Below are 18,967 nucleotides of genomic sequence, written 5' to 3'. Positions count from 1 at the left end.
GGATTTAGCTAGAGCTATACAATCGTAAGTCACAACATCTGTTTGAGCCATACTATCGTAAATCTAGATACGATATTTTAGTTCTAAATAGTAAGCTCCAATGAGTGTAACGCAAGTCCAGAGCCGGACTTACGTTAGTCTGGCTCCTGTACTGTATATAGTAGCTAGTAACTCAAATCCAGTTTTTCAATCAGCTGATTTGTAGCTACATGTGTTTATTGTTGCTTTTGCTCTCGAAGTTGGTGTTTGAGGTTAGAAGAAAGATATTCGAGGTTATTGCGGTTAAAGATTGCATACATTGTCTTTCATATGAATAAAAGCTAGAGTTTAATGGTTATTTACAATGACGGATGGACCATACAATAATGTTTCAAGTAGAGGAAAACTTATGCTTTCATTGGCACAACATCAGAACACATTAGTAAGTCTTGATCATGGCTATGTTGTTACTTCAGAAGATGTAACAAGTTGCCCAGTGTCTCCATTAATAGAGATTCCTAACATTCAGGAACAAGCACCCAGGAACAGCAGCCCTGCGGCTTTTCTAACTGAATTACAGGTTAGTTCTAATTTTTATTTTGTAGGTCAGAGGTTATGGGTACCTATTGTAACCATATTAATTCATTGTGATCGTTGTTACAAAGCTATGTACCATTTTAAGCTATGTTAATGAAATAAATTAATGATCTGACAAAATATGAATATTTTAAAATTACAAGCTTTAGTAATAAAATTTAATAACCAGTTTGATAGGCCTAATAACAAAAAGGTAAGATTGTAATAGTTTTTTCAGTATTTTGTAGTATTTTAAAATCATTGTATTAATTTACAGACAGTGCAACCGGATTTGATTCAAGAATCATTCCCTGAGCTTTATAGCCTACTAGGACAAAATATCACCAAACATGAAAATCTTATTCAAGATCCAGAAGATGTTGCTGATCCATCAGTGAACGGTTATGGTAAGTGTTTTCTTGCCTACGTTATAGGCATATGTTGTTTTGTTACAATATTATAACCTGAATTTTCAGGTTTTTGTCATTCTTACAAACTGGGCTTTAACAGTATTGATATAAGACCATATTAAGAGCAAAAAGGCTGGAGTTCCATATACGCCCCGTGAAACAAATAATGTACTACCGAATCATATCGATAGTAAATATAGTTTGTTAATATATCGATCTTAGGGAGAATCAAATGAAATTATGAATTATCGGTTTCTGTATGAAAATGTCGTTCTTTATTGATCAAGAAAATAATGTTGATTTTTTTAAGAACCAAATTAAATATCATAAACAATTAAATGTAACGTTTTGTAATGACAGTACTGAGACAAAAAATGTGGTTGGTTTTCGTATTATCTGAAAAGTGTGTTTGTAATGTTTTTCGGCAAAAATAAATAGTTACGTAAATATCTCCTGGAAAAGATGGCCTTGTTCCACGGGTAAGGCAATCCACATCACCAAGGCATGAGTGATCCCAAGAGTCCACAGTTATATGCATCTAGAGGCACTATTTTCAATTGTAATAAGTTTGGAATTTTCTAATATATTGTAAATGTGTGTAAAATGATGTTATATTGTAATTAATTATGTGAAACTGTGTTTAAACAAATTTGGGTAAATTTACATAAATAATGTACTTACTCATTTATCTCGAACGAAAGATTGATATTTGATATTAAATCGATTGTTTCGCCGGGCGTATATGGAAGTGCAGCCACAAAAATTAAGACGTAACGTAATGAAAATAAGTATCATGGCCTGTCCGTAACATGTTTGTTTATAAAATGAGTTTATACCTACAAGGGTACTAACCTTAATTATATATACATATTTTATTGGGTAGGCTACTAATAAACCTTTTTCTTTGCAGAACCAGAAACCGGACATCATCTTCCTGCTGAAATTGTACAAGAGGACTGTTCATCAAACAGCAGTTTATTTTCTGACAATGATCTGGATGATCCCACTTATGTACCCCAGGAGAGTTCAGAAAGTGAAATATCTTTTAGTGATGTCATTGAGATATCACAACCTACAACAGTTGATACAAATACCGTACCTACAGCCGTATCAAATCAATATAAACTTGTTCCCTACAGTGATTCTGATTCAAATGATGACATGATAAATATTCCTGAAAAGGGCAAAAAGAGAGTCAGAAACCCAATAAACTGGAAAAAAAAACATTAGGAAAAGAAAAGTACTTTCTGGTGAGCAGTACGTAAATTCAAAGGGAAAGGTTGCAGAAGGAAGGCCATTAAAACCTCCATGTCGAGATAATTGTCGATTAAAATGTAACACAAGATTTACAAATGAAGAAAGACTAAATATCCATTCCGAGTTTTGGAAATATGACAGAACCTGGGACTTAAAAAGGCAGTTTGTTGCATCTTGCATCAAATAAAAACCTGTAACTAGGCAGCGGCAAAGAGACGGAACGAGGCAGAATAAAAGTGTGAGCAATTCATATATTTTTAAAAAGAACAGTGTTGAAGAATTAGTGTGTAAAACCTTTTTTTTTTTAAATACTCTTTCGATTTCGGATATGTTTACAAGAAGTGTTTTGAGAAAGACAGGTGACATTGGTCTTGTAGCAGGAGACCTTAGAGGACACCACACACCGATTAATAAAATACCTGATGAAGCAATAGAAGTGATCAAAAATCATATTAAGAAATATCCTGCATATGTTAGCCATTACAGTAGGGAGAGGTCACAGCGGAAATACTTGGGCAATCATTTAAATATTACCAAAATGTACGACATGTATGTCGAAGACTGCAATAAAAATGGCATGAAACCAGAAAAGAAATGGTTATTTTCTAAAGTGTTCAATGAACAATTTAATTATTCTTTTCATTTGCCTGATAACGATACTTGTGATACGTGTGAAAAAATTGACTGTAACCTAAAAAATGAACAGTGTCAGGAAAAAATACAAGAACTCAAACAGCAAAAGGAGGATCATTTAGAAGAAGCTTCTCGAAGATATACTTTAAAAAGAGAGGACAAACTCATTGCCAAGGAAAGTGAAGACACTAAAGTCATTACAGCAGACTTACAAAAGTGCTTACCAACACCAGCATTAACAAATTGTCAAAGTTTTTACTTAAGAAAGTTATGGACATTAAACTATACAATATATGACACAACAGAAAATAAAACTCATTGTATGATTTTGGGATGAGACTGCTGGAGGAAGAGGGGGGAATGAAATGGCTTCTTGCTTTTTTGCTTGGGGAAGTCAAGAATTAACTGCTAAAACAAAGAACCTTACAGTATAGACAGATAATTGCAGTGGGCAGAACAGAAACCTGAACATGATCTTCATGTACATGTGGCTTATGGAAAAGCTCCCCCATCTTGAAGTAATAAATCATAAATTTCTTCTTGCAGGCCATACACACATGGAGGTTGATGGTAAGCATAGTATAATTGAGAGGGCAAAGAAAAAAGTTCAAAGAAACACTATCTTTACAACCAATGACTGGATGAATTTCATTGCGACATGTGATTCAAAAAATCCATTTCAGACTAAAAGAATGGCTTTAGAAAATTTTCTTAATTTCTTACATCTAAAAGAGAAAAATGGTCCACTTATATCCAGAAAAAAAAAACACAGAAGCAGAACCATTTTTTATATCTGAAGTAGTATGGCTGCAATTGCGAAGAGAAAATACAGGTGTTGTTTACTATAAAACTAGTTTCAGTGAAGATACTTTCAAACAAGTTGATTTGAAGAGAAACAAACGAATAGGTTTAATAATGCCTCAGATTATACCTCAACTAAGAAGAACAAGAAAGAGAATAAGCAATGAAAGGTATAGGGACATCCAAACTCTCATGCAGTGGGCTCCTGAAGAGTATAGGCAGTATTTTGAAAGCATTCCACATGGAGATGATGTTAATGACTTCCCTGAAGAAGATTCAACTGAACTAGATTAAAGCAGTGTACACATCTGACATCAAAAAAGTTTTTTTTATCGACTGAAGTGTATCGACCAAAAAGTGAATTATTCTAAAAAATAAAAATTGTGTTTAGCTTTACATAACTTAACCTAATGCTGCTCTTTTTTATCAGACCTTAAAACTATTAATAATGTTAATCTTAGTAATAATAAAACTAATAAATTTAAATTATTATTAATTCTACCATTTTTTTACTATCCCTACAATTAGTTTTACCATTATGGCCATAGGAGTCTAAGTCCATATTAAGTCACCTATGTTAAAGACCACAACATCGTAAGTCCATTATTAATAAAACTAATTATGTTAAAGAAAAAAATCTTTGACAATATAAAAAATTGGTTATGGATTTGTAAATCTTTACTGCTAAAATAGTTATAATAGTGTATCTTAACCTTGCCCTTAATGGTAACTAGAGTCGGATTGTGTTTTGGGGCTCTTCTGTAAAGTTGACCAGTTGTGACTTACGATATTATGGTTCTGAGGTACAGCGTTGAGCTTCTTCATCGCCTACTATTTTGGATCCCTTCAGACGAACATGACTTCAGATTTCGGTGAAGACATGCGACACCGTGAGATTTCTGATGGTGCAAGTAAAAGGAAGGTGAACTGGAGTTAACTCAGCATTCACAATAAGTATTACTATTTTTTCCTCATTCTAAAATGTTCTAGGCAACATTTACGATCTTTTTCTCTATTCAAACGTCCCCCATATTTTAAAGAATATAAAAAAAGTAGCCGAAATCGTAAAATCAAGAGGAGTTTATGCATTAATATTAGTTGTTACGGTTACGTTAATCCAAGCTCACAAGTACATTGCTAACCACTACGATATAAACTATTTATAAGCAAACTTTTACTGAAGGTAAGCTTTAGATAGGAAACAAGGAACTTTCTTTGTTATTTTAAAATATACAATGTCATATGCTCTTTCGTGTATATTTCATTAAAATATGTCATTCCATAAACCATAGTTCATATGTTTACTTTAAATAATTTATATTCATGATTCCATATAAGGACAGCAAAAATTGAACTAAATTACCAAATATAAAAATGTTTACTGCCTTCTTATAAATGGTACATTTTTTAAATTGGTTTGGTAAAAACTACCTTTAGCATATTTTATTATTAACTTCATAATTAATAAGCAATCAGGTTTCACCAAAATCAGGTTTCTTGTCACCCTCCTGGCGACTGACTCCTGACTGCGCCTCCTGGCTTCCACTTTCTACAAGACATCCCAGAGAGAGGACTCACTTCCCGCGGAAGTTCATTGTTTTGCGAAATGAACGATTCCTCCAGTTCCTCCCCTCCTATTGTAGTCGGGGCAATTAAAATGTTGGTTTTAATTTACAACAGTCACCGTTTAGACAATTAGGATATGCAGTCAGCACACAGAAGCGAGTTCCCAGTTGCAGTTAACGCAATTAATGTAATTACAAGAGATAATTAGCAGCCACCGCTGGGATCAACGATTTTCCCCCACAAGACAATCTCGCGGATTTATCTAAGCAAAAACAGACATCAGACATACATCTCCCGAGTCGGTTGTGTAAACAACTTCCCATATCCTCCCTCTACTTGTTATGCGAGTCAACATCCAAGATACATATTTTTACCATCTCAGAATCGCGGATTAAATTTCCTCAAGCCCTTTGCGAGCTTTCAAAATACACTGTATATTAAAGAATATTATCTTGAGAAAGCGATTTATTTTTTGCTCATTTTACCTCAGCGAAGATATACTTTGTGCACATTTTAATTGCCATGTTTATGTAGTTATGGCTGGAAGGAAATAGAGCTGATAGTTAAAGTTTGACGATTTACAGTCAAGATCTTGTAATTTTACATTTTGTAATAACCATAATTTAAGAGCTATTTAATGCAGTTATCGACATGTAATCTCAACTGAACGATGTCATCATATAACGTGTGTCCCACTAAATGTTACATTATTAGTATATATTGCAAAATAAGACTACTGAAGTGGTAAATATATAATCTAGGTACTGTCAAAGAATAATTTCTACTTCATATATAAAATATAGTACAAGAAAATTAATTATTTGATTTAAAATTAAAGTTAACTCATTTTATTAATAAAGTAAGTTTGTTGGCCTTGAGCTCCCGTATAAAAACCATGGAACATGGTAGGACGTTTGTGCTGTTAATATTAAAATTTTGAATTTTTGCTAGTAAAATGTGACAGACCAAACGTGATAAGCGCTACAAGTAAAGATAGTTTGAGCCAGGAAATTTATAGTATCATAGCTCATGTCACATGTACAACTTAAAATACACGTACATTGCAGGCATGAATTCGAGCTCTCAGTTTGTAATGTGTACCTCAAACTTAATAATATATTTCGTATTTAAACAAGATTATTAGTTTTAATTTGACAAATACTTTTGTATGAAGCGGGAAATGTCTTTGCTGTTGAATTTAAGAAATAACGCAAGATGTGTACTCTAGTGAACATATTCTGAAAACTTTACAAAAAGAATTAAAAGGATCTCAAACCAGATTCCATAAAATTTTGCTCAAAGTCACACTCTACACCTAAAATTTAGGTAAATATTTTTCAAATCTGTAAAGGCAATTTTTAAAAGTCATAAACGAAAAGAATAAATTAGTAAAAACGATAATAGTATTTACGCCGTTGATACAGCTAACGTGTACTATAACTGCTACATAGATCTCCAGGAAATAATAATTAATAATAATTTATTATATAATTTTGTTTTATTTTAAATGTACAGTAGTAGTTTTATTTGACTTAAGTTCTATATTATTATATTAGGGTTAATTGTAAGACAGGGCCTTATGGCCCTAAATTCGCCCTTTTGTATATTTAATACAAATAAAGTCATTTGAATGTGAATTTTGAATTTGAAATAGAATTAAATGTGTTCTTCAACATTGAATTATTGGCTGAACTTTATCGAAGTCTATCACCCGTGGAGTTGGAAACATTTTATATCTGTCTGTCTATCTGCACTATATCGCAAAGTCGGACTAAGCTATAGACTTTAAATTGTACGAGAAACTTTATTTATATGTGAGGAACACTTAGATTATGATACTCGTACATGTCACCCCACGATATGTGGGAGAGCATTAGTGAATATTTTACATTGGTATTTTGGGTAAACATACTGGAAATAACAAAAGAATAGAATAAAGTAATTTGTACAACAAACAAAAAACAAAATCAATATACCCATAAGAGATTTAAACACCATGTAGCTTAATTATTCCCAACACAAACATAACCATTTTATAGTGCCTTAGTGCGAAGACTTTTATTATTTAAATACTCATATGAAATCTAATTTAATGAACATAAATGTGAATATATTGTTTGTCAGGATACGCCAAGAAATGTTTTATATGCAGACTTTAAATTTGGTATGAAACTTCATTTAAACAAGAATGAGTTCTATGGTGCATACTTTTCGTGTGAACCTCTTCTTAGTTTGATTATCAGTCGGTCTATCTGTCCACAGGACCTCATGAGCTATAGTTTTCACGTACGCACGCAACCTCAGCGAAGCCTGTTATGACACTTGGTGTAGCGTACATCTACTTTGTTTTCTATCATGAAATAATAAATTATTTAGTACTTAAGTGTTTAATTCGATAGTCTATATTTCCGATCTAAAATGTTCAGCTAAATGTACGCTATTTGTTGCAAAAAATTCACTATGTTTTCCTTCTGTTTTTCAAAGCTATACGAGACACTAAAATAATTCTCGGCGTATAAAAGGTACAATATTCGCTGCCTTCACAGGAGTTTCCGACTCGTGGAAGAACACCGAGTGTAAAGGATCCCTTCATATCTGAAACTTGCTGTCAAGGGAACGTCTGCTAAATGAGATTATTTACAAGAACGCTTAGAGTTAAGTTGTTACGCGCCGTAAAATTTGCTTTTGCCTCTTCTATGACAGTGTCTTCTCTGATCTCATTGAGGGAAGAGTTTAAAGCATGACATAACGCCATAGTATTATCTAACTGTAGACTTATATTTAAGACATTTCTCATGTTTATTATAGATCATTTAAGACATATTGAAAATATAAGTACCCAATTTAATTATACATTCTCAAAGTTTAGTTTATAAGCAATGTGGGATTATTTAAACTTAAGTAGCCTTCTAAATAATTAATATACAAATTTGGGTGGCGATGTTCAGATTCTTATCCAATGGTTTCCAGTAATAACATAATATCAAATAAGAAATTATAAATCCTTCTACACATGACATCATACGATTCAAGTGGAGGATATTATGAAACAAATTAATTTCTTTTTTCAAGACTTAACGGATAATATTTCGTGTGTTAAATAGTTCATAGCCTCTTAAAAATACTATAAAAATTTGACCTTAAATAAAGGTGTAAAAGTTTGTGATTATTAACATTCTTCTTATTAGGATAAAATCAAGATCGACCCCATTACAACCGGCTCTGAAGATGCAATTGATTCGTGATTTTGTTGTTTTTGTATTTTTCATAGTAAAAGGCTGATAGCTAATATAACATCCTTAAACACAGGAAAGAAGAGACAAACATTTCCGTGAGGAGTTTTGGACATTGTATATAGTAGTTTTGGCCGCTTAAAAACGCCTCCACGAAAAAGCCACAGATGAAGTACATGATAACTTTACAGAGAATATACATAATATATAATAATATATGTATATATGAATAAATATATAAAATTGTATTAGAAGGAGTTAATTTAATTTGTTTGTAAAAATGTGTTTTTGTTTGCTTTTGCCGAAATACACAATTTTCTTAAGTCACATTTAAAATTAAAAAAAAAAAAACTATTATTTTCCTCAAGTAATAATTCACTAAAGGACGTTTAGTTTCCTGCACAAAATACTGCAAACATTCATACAGCCTAGTTACCTGAAGCCATTTTATTTGGATCAGGTTACATAACTAGATGACTAAATCCCAATAAATGCTATTGCGGAGTTATAAAGACCTTTTTCAGGAAAAGTATCTGAATATCTTCACTGCGGCTCTATCCTGAGTTATGTTCCAAATTCAATAATGTTATTACTACTTCTTATGCCTCCTACTTAGTGGTGTGTAAAAGCTAGAAGTACGTCATACAACATGTTGCGTAACAAGCTTCACTGAGGTTGCATGCAACATTTCAAATCTATCGCTCGTTTCATTCTCGAGTTGTCCCACGGACAAATGGACAGACAGGCAATCATAGACAAAAGAAATCCATCCCACGTCTGGGAAAAAGGGTAATTGTGCCAGCCTAATTCAATGACTCGTGTAAAATGTTCAGTCTTTAGAAGTCATCTTTCCTGCCGTATGTTTTAGGTTTCGGAAACCTAGGGAGAGTACCAACTGTTTACATTGACTGTCCACTATATTATTTCTTTATAATTTTGCTCTTTGAATAAAAATGTCGTATGTTAAAATTTCACATAATTGTACTCAGTTTGTTTGGTTACCCATCAGACTAATTTTAACATATTCGCTAACGCTCGGCATTCCGGTACGAAGTAGAGTAACATGCGTCAGAATCAAACTCAACATTGCCAATAAAGAAATGCAAAATTTCAAGTCTATAGGGTAATTTGTTTCCAAGTTATCGTGTTGAAAGACAAATAAAAAGAAATGAAATTTTTCGAGTCCCTCGAGTGGTGGACTTCGCTAAAGCGTAGCCAATTAGTAATTATCTACATGTTTTTACACTGGCTGCACAGTTTTAAATTGTATACTTAAAATTCTAAATTAACAATACAATATAATATGTGTACTGTACAGTACTATTCTTCCTGTATTTTGCAAGCTTACGTTATTGAACTGAAGGAAACAGGATTTTTTCGGAAATTTTCCATCGTTCAGTGAAATAAAAAAAATCAGTAACACTACGTTTCCAGATCTGAAATCTGATCTCTTCTTCAGGTAAATAACTAACCTAATACATAATTACATACTAGTTACTACAAAATGTATTATTTGTCAAAAATAAACTTTAAACAAAGAATTATTGGCCTTATTTAATTAATCAATAAGCTAAGATTCATTACATCAACTGAGTTATAAGTTAACTAATCACTTTTCAGTTCTGTCGCAAGAAGTTCCTCAGTGGGTAGGCGGTCACCGGCAGACATCTCAACTGTGCTTTCGGAAATGTATTAGATTACTAATAATAACATATTTATTATCTCATTGTACTGTGAGTGCCAGTATAAAATATATCATAAATTGTATAAAATACTCACTTAGTACAGGCGGTAATTAATCATATGAAATTATAAAGAGTAAATATTAATATATTATTACAAAAATTAATAATAAAAATAAAAAGAGTAAAAGACTTCCTCTCCCTAGGCGTCATCCCTTCAAGCAATAAGCTAACCAGTATAACACTGTAAATATTAAGCACATATATTAAAAGTGTTTTGTGGCAGCTATAACTCCTCTATATAAGTTAATAGGGCCAGGAAATTGTAAACCATGTATGAAGGGAAATATGTAAACCATGTACGCGTCCCTTAGTTGACGTTATGACATTTTCTACCCCGGACCATTTCAAATTTAAATCTACAATATTATATTGTTTCTAGTGTGTTCTCAAATTGAGCTTTATAAAGGATTCTGAAAGACAATGGACCTTAATAAATCCACGAAGATATTTTGCTACAAGTGCAGTTCCACGCTAAATTTCGGTCGATATAAATGCCCCAAATGGTGTGGCGTGGTGCGTTTTAGTTAACGATTCATTGCCAATCATAACCGTTAGCTTATGATAGTTGATGTGATTACTAAACATTAAAAAAGTGAACTTTGTTTTATTAGTTTTTAAATATATTGTCAAAATACTGAGCGAAATGATTTATATTTATAAAAAATTTTTAAAATCCTATAGTGTGTTAGGTTTAGCCTAAAAGAGAGAGTAAGATCGTCTGCATATTGAATCACACTATCCAAACGTACTGCTAACAAAATTTATCCGATACCTTATTAAGAAATAATAAGAAAAGCAGTTATGATAATTCGAAAGCATTTAAAATTGTTAATAATATATATATATATATATATATATATATATATATATATATATATAATTTGAGAGGGTTGGGCATAGTGGTCAAAGTACTTCTGTTCATTATTCTTCTGTTCAGAAATTGTTTGTAAATAATACATAAACTTCTTGTAGATGTGTAAACTGTTATAGTGAATGTATTTTATTTTATTTTTTATATTAAAACTGATAGTTTTTAATATTTTCACAAATAAAGAGATTTCCAAAAGAATTGATAAGCATAGATAATATGTTATATAAGTTTGTGCATGATAAATTCTTATATGAAAACTCGAAATTTGTTTAAGGTAACGTACGAAATGGTTAGCAAAGAATATACGTTACGCAAGTTACCTAGTCGTGACTTACTCGATCATATATTCACACCCTGACACACAAATGTAGTGCTAGAATTATTAAAACAGTAAATATCTAAACCATAATTGCTGAAAGGTAGATTTAAAACAAAATAAAAATTATATAAATTCAAACCTTTTACTAATATAAATATTACATTTTTTGAGGCTAGGTAACACTATAAATATTGATAAAGTACCTTATTCAAATAAAACTTTGCTTTATCATCGGTTTTATACATTTCATTCCTTTTTAAGAAAGAATAAGGACCTTATCTATCAGTCTATTCCTTATCTATATAAGTCAGGACCGCATATCTAAACGATAAGACAGATTGTAAATACAGAAGTAAACAACTTGTCCTAGTTTCCTTATCGCCTCTTTTCAGGAATCAATCTCCGCTGAGGATCTTATCTACGACCTTAAGTGGAAAGTAACTTCACGCAGCGTTGTAATGCGTTCCTCTTTCAAAATCACGCACCCGATGAATCGCTCTACACGCGACTTACAACGCGTTGATACACCACATGCAGGCAACTAAGTAGCCTTCGCATTATTTTGCTCAAAAATATATAGAATAGACACAAATATATTGTACTGCTTGCATCTACAGTACTACGTTAGCCAGCTTACACGTCAACTTTACACCGTGTGAGTGGTTACTTCCCAGATGTAATAGTGCTGTCCGTTCTCGGCCAGTCTGGAATTATTGTTCTCTTGAAGTTGTCTGACGCGTTCACATCGTATGAAATTAACATACGAATAAATTAAAGTAATAAACATTCTAGCCGAAAATAATATTTATGGTTTCCTCCATTTTAATTGCCCGAACTGTTTGCAAAGACATAAACAGTAGCACGGTCCTCCAGTATTTTGAAGCTGTTTAATTAAAATTGCTTAGTACAACTCGGGAAGACCGCTGGATGATTCATAATTAATGCAAGGACAGACTTGTAACTGTAGTCCGGTAGATGTATCCTTCAGTCTCTCGGGCCACTTTTTAGGATTTGGCCCCAAGCGGTGTATGTGATGATGTTCCAACACCTTCGAAGAGATAAATCTTACAGCACGAATCAGGATCCATGTAATTTTGCCGTAGAGGTTGCGATCCTCAAGGACCTCTTTTATCAATTGGACCTGTCATACCAGAGATGACAAATATAACAATATCGCCTACTCTTCTACAAGATTCAGATTTCTCCACTGACTGCTTCTCTCTCAAGTAATCATAGTCATGTAGTGAGAAATTGGTAACAAATTAAATGTACGTCTGTTGTCTAATGTATATATGTATATGTATATGTAATGTGTATATGTATATGTACCTAGAAAGCATTCAAGATTTATAAAAGGGAGATTTTTAGCAGAAATTTAACATATAAGATAGTATTACTTGTCAAAGTCCATGGGTTGCTCTACAGCTCAATAAAGAAGGCTAGGTGGATGTACAAGTGTTACATGTCATAGGATAACGAGATTTATCTTAACACAACTAAATCGTAATCATAATCGTAATCTCTGAAAGAAATAACTTAGTTTAGCTCAATTATAATGAAGAAAAACACAGAATTAATTTTTACTAATTAAATGTTAGGGTACTTACGATGTGAGACACCTCAGGACTGATGTCATAGTCTCACGTGTTATTTATTTCGGATTTTTTTCAGTGAAGACTGTTCGTGATGAAAATTAAAGTTGGTATGCTGAGCAAGGCGTTGTTTTTGGGGCTTTAATCACTTTACCTTTTGTAAAACATGTTAAACTATAGAAGCAGTAAAGCATAAGATCTCAGGGATATTTTATTAAATCTACCTTAAAGAAAACCTTTAGAAGCTTTAATGAACAGTTTAGAGAGTCACTGATCATTGTGGAAATCGGTAGCGGCGATGGGGGATTGACGAACTCACGAAACGAGCGACTGTTGTGGACATCGGTAGCCGTGGTGGGCGATTGACGAACTCACGAAGTGAGCGACTGTTGTGGACATCGGTAGCGGCGATGGGCGATTGACGAACTCACGAAGCGAGCGACTGTTGTGGACATCGGTAGCGGCGATGGGCGATTGATGAACTCACGAAGCGAGTGACTGTTGTGGACATCGGTAGCGGCAATGGGCGATTGATGAACTCACGAAGCGAGCGACTGTTGTGGACATCGGTAGCGGCGATGGGCGATTGATGAACTCACGAAGCGAGTGACTGTTGTGGACATCGGTAGCGGCGATGGGCGATTGACGAACTCACGAAGCGAGCGACTGTTGTGGACATCGGTAGCGGCGATGGGCGATTGACGAACTCACGAAGCGAGCGACTGTTGTGGACATCGGTAGCGGCAATGGGCGATTTGACTGTCGACCGGCACATTGCTAATTGCCTGCACAATGGACGATTGCATGATACCGCAACCCGTGCCTGCGCTGATCTCAGATCTGCTAGGGTGATAGCCTTTGAATTTCTGCGACCATTATTATATTGCTTACTATGCATATTTTAATTGGACATGAGAGTTCCTCCATTCCAAAAAGGAATTAACGCTCCTGCATAACAATTTTAAATGCTTCCGAATTATTATAACTGTTTTTCTTATTATTTATTATTATATATTATATATATATATATATATATATATATATATATATATATATATATATATATATATATATATATATATATATTAAACAATATTAAACTGCAGCGCGAAAACGGCTGTATTCGAAAAATGTAAACTTTATTGTTTCATTCTATTGCAGTAAGCACCTGTTATTTATTATACATCGCAATAAACTATTAAACGATTTTAACTGATCACACAAACTGTTATCATCCCTCGGATTTCAAAACGTGTCTGAAATCAATGTCGTATAGAAGCAGAACACAATTATTGTGGACATGATCAACATTTTCATATTTTGCTGTTGTTTTAAATTTTCTCTGATGTTTTTTTAATCTCCATTACGTCAGCTAATTTGTAAGGCATCAAATCTAAAAGTGTCTTTGTATTAATACATCGTTTATTGAAGACAATGTAACCTTCCCAACAATGTTTAGTGGTTATAATGTAATAATACTAGTAAAGGAACTTTCGAGATTAAAGCAGTTTTGTAATAAACGAAAGGAAGAGTTTACAGTCATCAACCATAGGGAGTTTAATACAAGGCCCGCCTCGCCATTTATGGTGTAGCTAAGATTAGGTTGTTTCGGTGCATGTAAAATAAAAAGCATATAAGACTTGTCTAATTTCTAGCATTATTTCGTTGCAATTTTTTGCATCCATTGTTCAGAAATGTGTGCACTGTTACAACCACAATGAAGGTTAAAACTGTTTATATTTCCTGTCAAAAAACTTTCATCTTATATCAAAATTACAAAGCAGCATTACCTTTATAAAATTTAGGCCAAAATAAATAGAGACCTTAAGCGAATGTTTTCCTGGGAATGGTTTTCATACTTGTAGAGACCTATAGGGCTCAGGTGATGTTTTTGGTCATGAAAAAATTTAATTTTAGTAATGAGGTTTACAAAAAGCTTTGTCACTCCCCAAATCTATAAACCACGTAAAATGACGCATTTGACCTTCATTCCTTTTTATTAGGACTACTTTTAAAGTGCCCAAATTCCCTATTTGAAATGCTTGCATTTCCTAATGGGGTGGTAAGATATGTTTTCGTTCTCTATTGTTGTGTCTTCAGAGAAGTTATCGTAAAAGGATGTTACAAAAACATTATTCCAACCAAAATCGATTGCAATATCAATATTCGTTGGTAAATGTATAATCATGATTACTTTAAAGTTACAAATAATCAAGTAACCCACTTAACCTACTTTATGTGTCTTCTTCACTAACCTATAGAACACATTAACACGACTCTGTATTAAAATCTAGTTACTTAATAATTCAAATCAATTATTAGAATTGTAATAAGACCGATTCACAAATAAATGGCACACATATTTAATATAAGTTCAATTTGATATTAAACCTTTAGGGTAATTTTTATTATTATAACTTACAAAGTGGAAACTATGGTAATGTAGGAAACGATGTTACGTTATTCTGACTGCTCCAAATTGTACAACATATACCAGAGATCTCAAAGATAGCGGGCAGCGTTATAGTTCGTGCACTTCATTATAATGGAAACTCAATTTAGCATGCAAATGAACGCCCAGTCAAAATCAGTCATTGAACACAGCGCCGAAAATTTATTTTTAGGGGTCCTCCAATTACCCACCGGTAATTAATATCACAATAAATTTAATTTATCGAGTGAGAACATTTTTATAACGTTTATGAATGGAAGTCACGTGTTGTTACACTATAAAGATGAATGAAAGAGGTTGTAGGAAGAGGTTAATTGTGGAGTATCCGGCCTCCACAGTGAGTAATGTATGCGAGAATAATAACGTATTTTGTTTAAGCCCCATTCATCCGCTGTTTGCGTGCGAATTTTATATAATTATAGAAGCTCTGAGCGGAAGTGCCTACCCACTCCCGTCCATTCATAGAGCCTGACACGGGGAAACCAGAACAAAATTAAATTACATTTCAAGAAGTTAGGAGCATAAACTTATTTTTTAACATTACTACAGCGTAAGCGAACAAACCGGGGAAAGAGAAAAATAATAGATAAGGAACAATACTAGAGGCACTGAACCCCAAACTAACCTTATGAGTTTACGCTGTACCCACACTTAGAATGGGCGAGCAGTCTACATTCCCTTGATCCCATCACAAGTGTGAGTGTCGAGATTTGCTCCAATCCACCTAACTCTTAATGCAGTGTCTGAGATTTGTTTTGGATCTCTTCAGACGAACATGACTCCAGATTCAAGGAAACAACTTTGTAACAGCGCGCTGCAGCGGCTGATTCCAGATGTTGCACTAAGAGGAATGTGAGTCGGAGTTAAACTCAACATTCGCATTGAGTCAACTTTGTAACAGCGCGTTGCAGCGGCTGATTCCACATGTTGCACTAAGAGGAATGTGAGTCGGAGCTAAACTCAACATTCGCATTGAGTCAACTTTGTATCAGCGCGTTGCAGCGGCTGATTCCACATGTTGCACTAAGGGGAAGGTGAGTCGGAGCTAAACTCAACATTCGCATTGAGTCAACTTTGTATCAGCGCGTTGCAGCGGCTGATTCCACATGTTGCACTAAGGGGAAGGTGAGTCGGAGCTAAACTCAACATTCACATTGATCAACTTTGTAACAGTTATGTAATGATTCAATTTTAAAATTCTACAAAATAATATTTATTAGTTATATGGTAATTTACTGAAACATGTAAGAAATATATGATGAACCTGCATCTTGATTTCTGTACTCCGCAGAAGTTTCTTTTTCCAACGATACCCACAAAAACCAAATGTAACACTTTTTAAATTTACTATAGTTTAAAAAGTAATAGATTTTATCAAGGATTAAGGTCTATTAGCTAAACAGTCATAAATAAATTTACACTGTATAGGCAGAGAACCTGGGTTTTCCTGAAATCGATAGAGATATATTTCTTAAGAAATAAAATTATTTAGAGTCGTGCTTATTCTGGTGGAGGTCAAAATTGGAGGTCATAGAAAAGGTTGAAAGTATGGAGTCATATCTTTTTCTCAGTACATATTTTCTTATAAAACCCTTTCATACATTACAAGCCACCGTCAGACACATTAATAATAGTTATAAACCATTGTAAGAGAACTACAAATTTCACTGACACTGATTTAGCATATCTTTATGTGGTAGAGTTTGGTTTTAAATGTTTTAAGATTAAAATATGATTTGATATAAAAAATATAATTTTATATTTTAACCATTTTGATGCCCTCCCATTTCGACCTTCACTACAACTAGCGCGGATGAATATCGATTACTATTTTAGGGGAAACTATTCACAGATTTGAAGGTAAATCCTGTCACGTGTTTATACTGTGAGACTTTACTCTCGGCTCAGAGGTGACTAACTAGAGGGCTTACTATAGACGTTCAGGTGAAATCCTTTTTCTAGATTTTGGCATCCGTCCTTTTTTTTTTTTTTTTTTATTTATTTATTTTTTAATTCAACTATATACAGTGTACCACGAGTAACACGACAAACTTTTAGGTGGTATCCTCCAATCAAAATAATCAAAAAGTTCATTTGAACATATGTCCGGAACCGCCTTTTTAGCGACCTAGGACTTGTGAAAGATTTCGCCCGATTTTCTAGGAAAGGACGGTTTCTAAAGCGGAACTGGCGTTTTTATGGCGTAAAAATTGTTGTTAAATGTATGGGATTATGGGATTTAATGTTAAATAGTAAAATTTAATAAAATACGATTCAGACCTGTTAGGCCACCCATTGCTGAGATATTCAAATTCAAATTCAAATTCTTTATTGTGTAGTATGACAATTTTTACAATAATTGTATTACACTCGTCAGAAAAATATGGTTTAAGTTGCATATCTAAATAAAACAATATTTCTCAAACTTTTCACAATTTCTATACCCACTTTTAAATTACTAATCGGAAAAAACTCACCAACCGAGTAAAAAGCTTTCTGTATGAGATAGTTATATAATAATTTTTTGAATTTTGTAGGATTATTTTCCATTGTAATATTTTGCGGTAGCCTGTTTTATAATTTTTGGCCCCATACTCTGGGGAAGTGAGGCACTAAGCTGAAGTCGGTGGGGAACTTGCCTATGTTGAGCGCTGGATCTTGTATTGTAATTGTGGACGTCCGAACCAATTTGGATGGAACCGTATTTGAATTTGTAGTGCACAAGCATTTCGTAAATGTATAGAGACGGGAGGGTCAAAATTCTATACGACTGAAAAAATGTTTTACATGGCGCTCTCCTACGTACGCCGGCTATTATACGGACGGCTCTTTTTTGCAAATAAAATACTCGTAGAAACTCCCTACGTGACGCTGAGCCCCACAGTATTATACCATACCGCCTTGACTCGATCAGGGAGGTGTAGATTAGTCGTAAAAGAAAATAATTTTGATATTGAGAATATCTGCTTAGTAAAAACAATTGTACTAAAGACAATATATTGTATATAAGACAATATATGCCAAATTCAGTCTCGAAAAACGTGTTTTTTTTAGATTTGAAGTACATTAATTTCATTAAATTGGCAATTAGCCCGCAAACGTTTTAACCAAAACTTTTAGATAATGTAATTCCGAAGAGAATAATGTAAAATAGACTAATAATAAACAAACACAAAATTAAAAAATAATGTTTAATTAGATCAACACATACGAAAAAAAACAGAAAGTGTAATATCAGTTTATTGAATGAGCGTTCTTCGTAAAAACAGAAAGAAGGTGTTTCTCGCGTTACTCGTGGGACATCCTGTATAATAAAACATATAGGCTAACTAATGACCATTAAAGGTATCAAAAGTAGTAAATTGTTATAATCTATTTCTTGTGAGATGCACCAAACAGTAGGGCACAAGTGGATCATTTCCTATATTTACCTCCAATGATTCTTCTGTGCAGAATTTATAGGTAGAGAGAACAGTACCGAAATGACAAGTACAGGAGTACGCAGGGCAAATCAAAACGCAGTAAATCAATAA

The 18,967-nt window shown here is 33.4% G+C and overlaps 1 protein-coding gene across 1 annotated transcript; it reads left to right on the top strand.

Annotated features, from left to right (window-relative positions):
* Positions 1-374: 374 nt before the first annotated feature.
* LOC124353144 lies at positions 375-2,152 on the top strand. The gene is made up of 2 exons (XM_046803299.1): positions 375-559; positions 1,876-2,152. Exons 1-2 carry the CDS (start codon positions 389-391, stop codon positions 2,128-2,130), a joined length of 426 nt encoding a protein of 141 aa, XP_046659255.1. The 5' UTR covers positions 375-388; the 3' UTR covers positions 2,131-2,152.
* Positions 2,153-18,967: the final 16,815 nt, after the last annotated feature.

The sequence above is a fragment of the Homalodisca vitripennis genome, chromosome 1 (genome assembly GCF_021130785.1).
Source record: "Homalodisca vitripennis isolate AUS2020 chromosome 1, UT_GWSS_2.1, whole genome shotgun sequence".
NCBI classification, from domain to species: Eukaryota; Metazoa; Arthropoda; class Insecta; order Hemiptera; family Cicadellidae; genus Homalodisca; species Homalodisca vitripennis.
The sequence above is the reverse complement of the archived record's forward strand: the minus strand, read 5'-3'. Positions and strand labels throughout refer to the sequence as shown.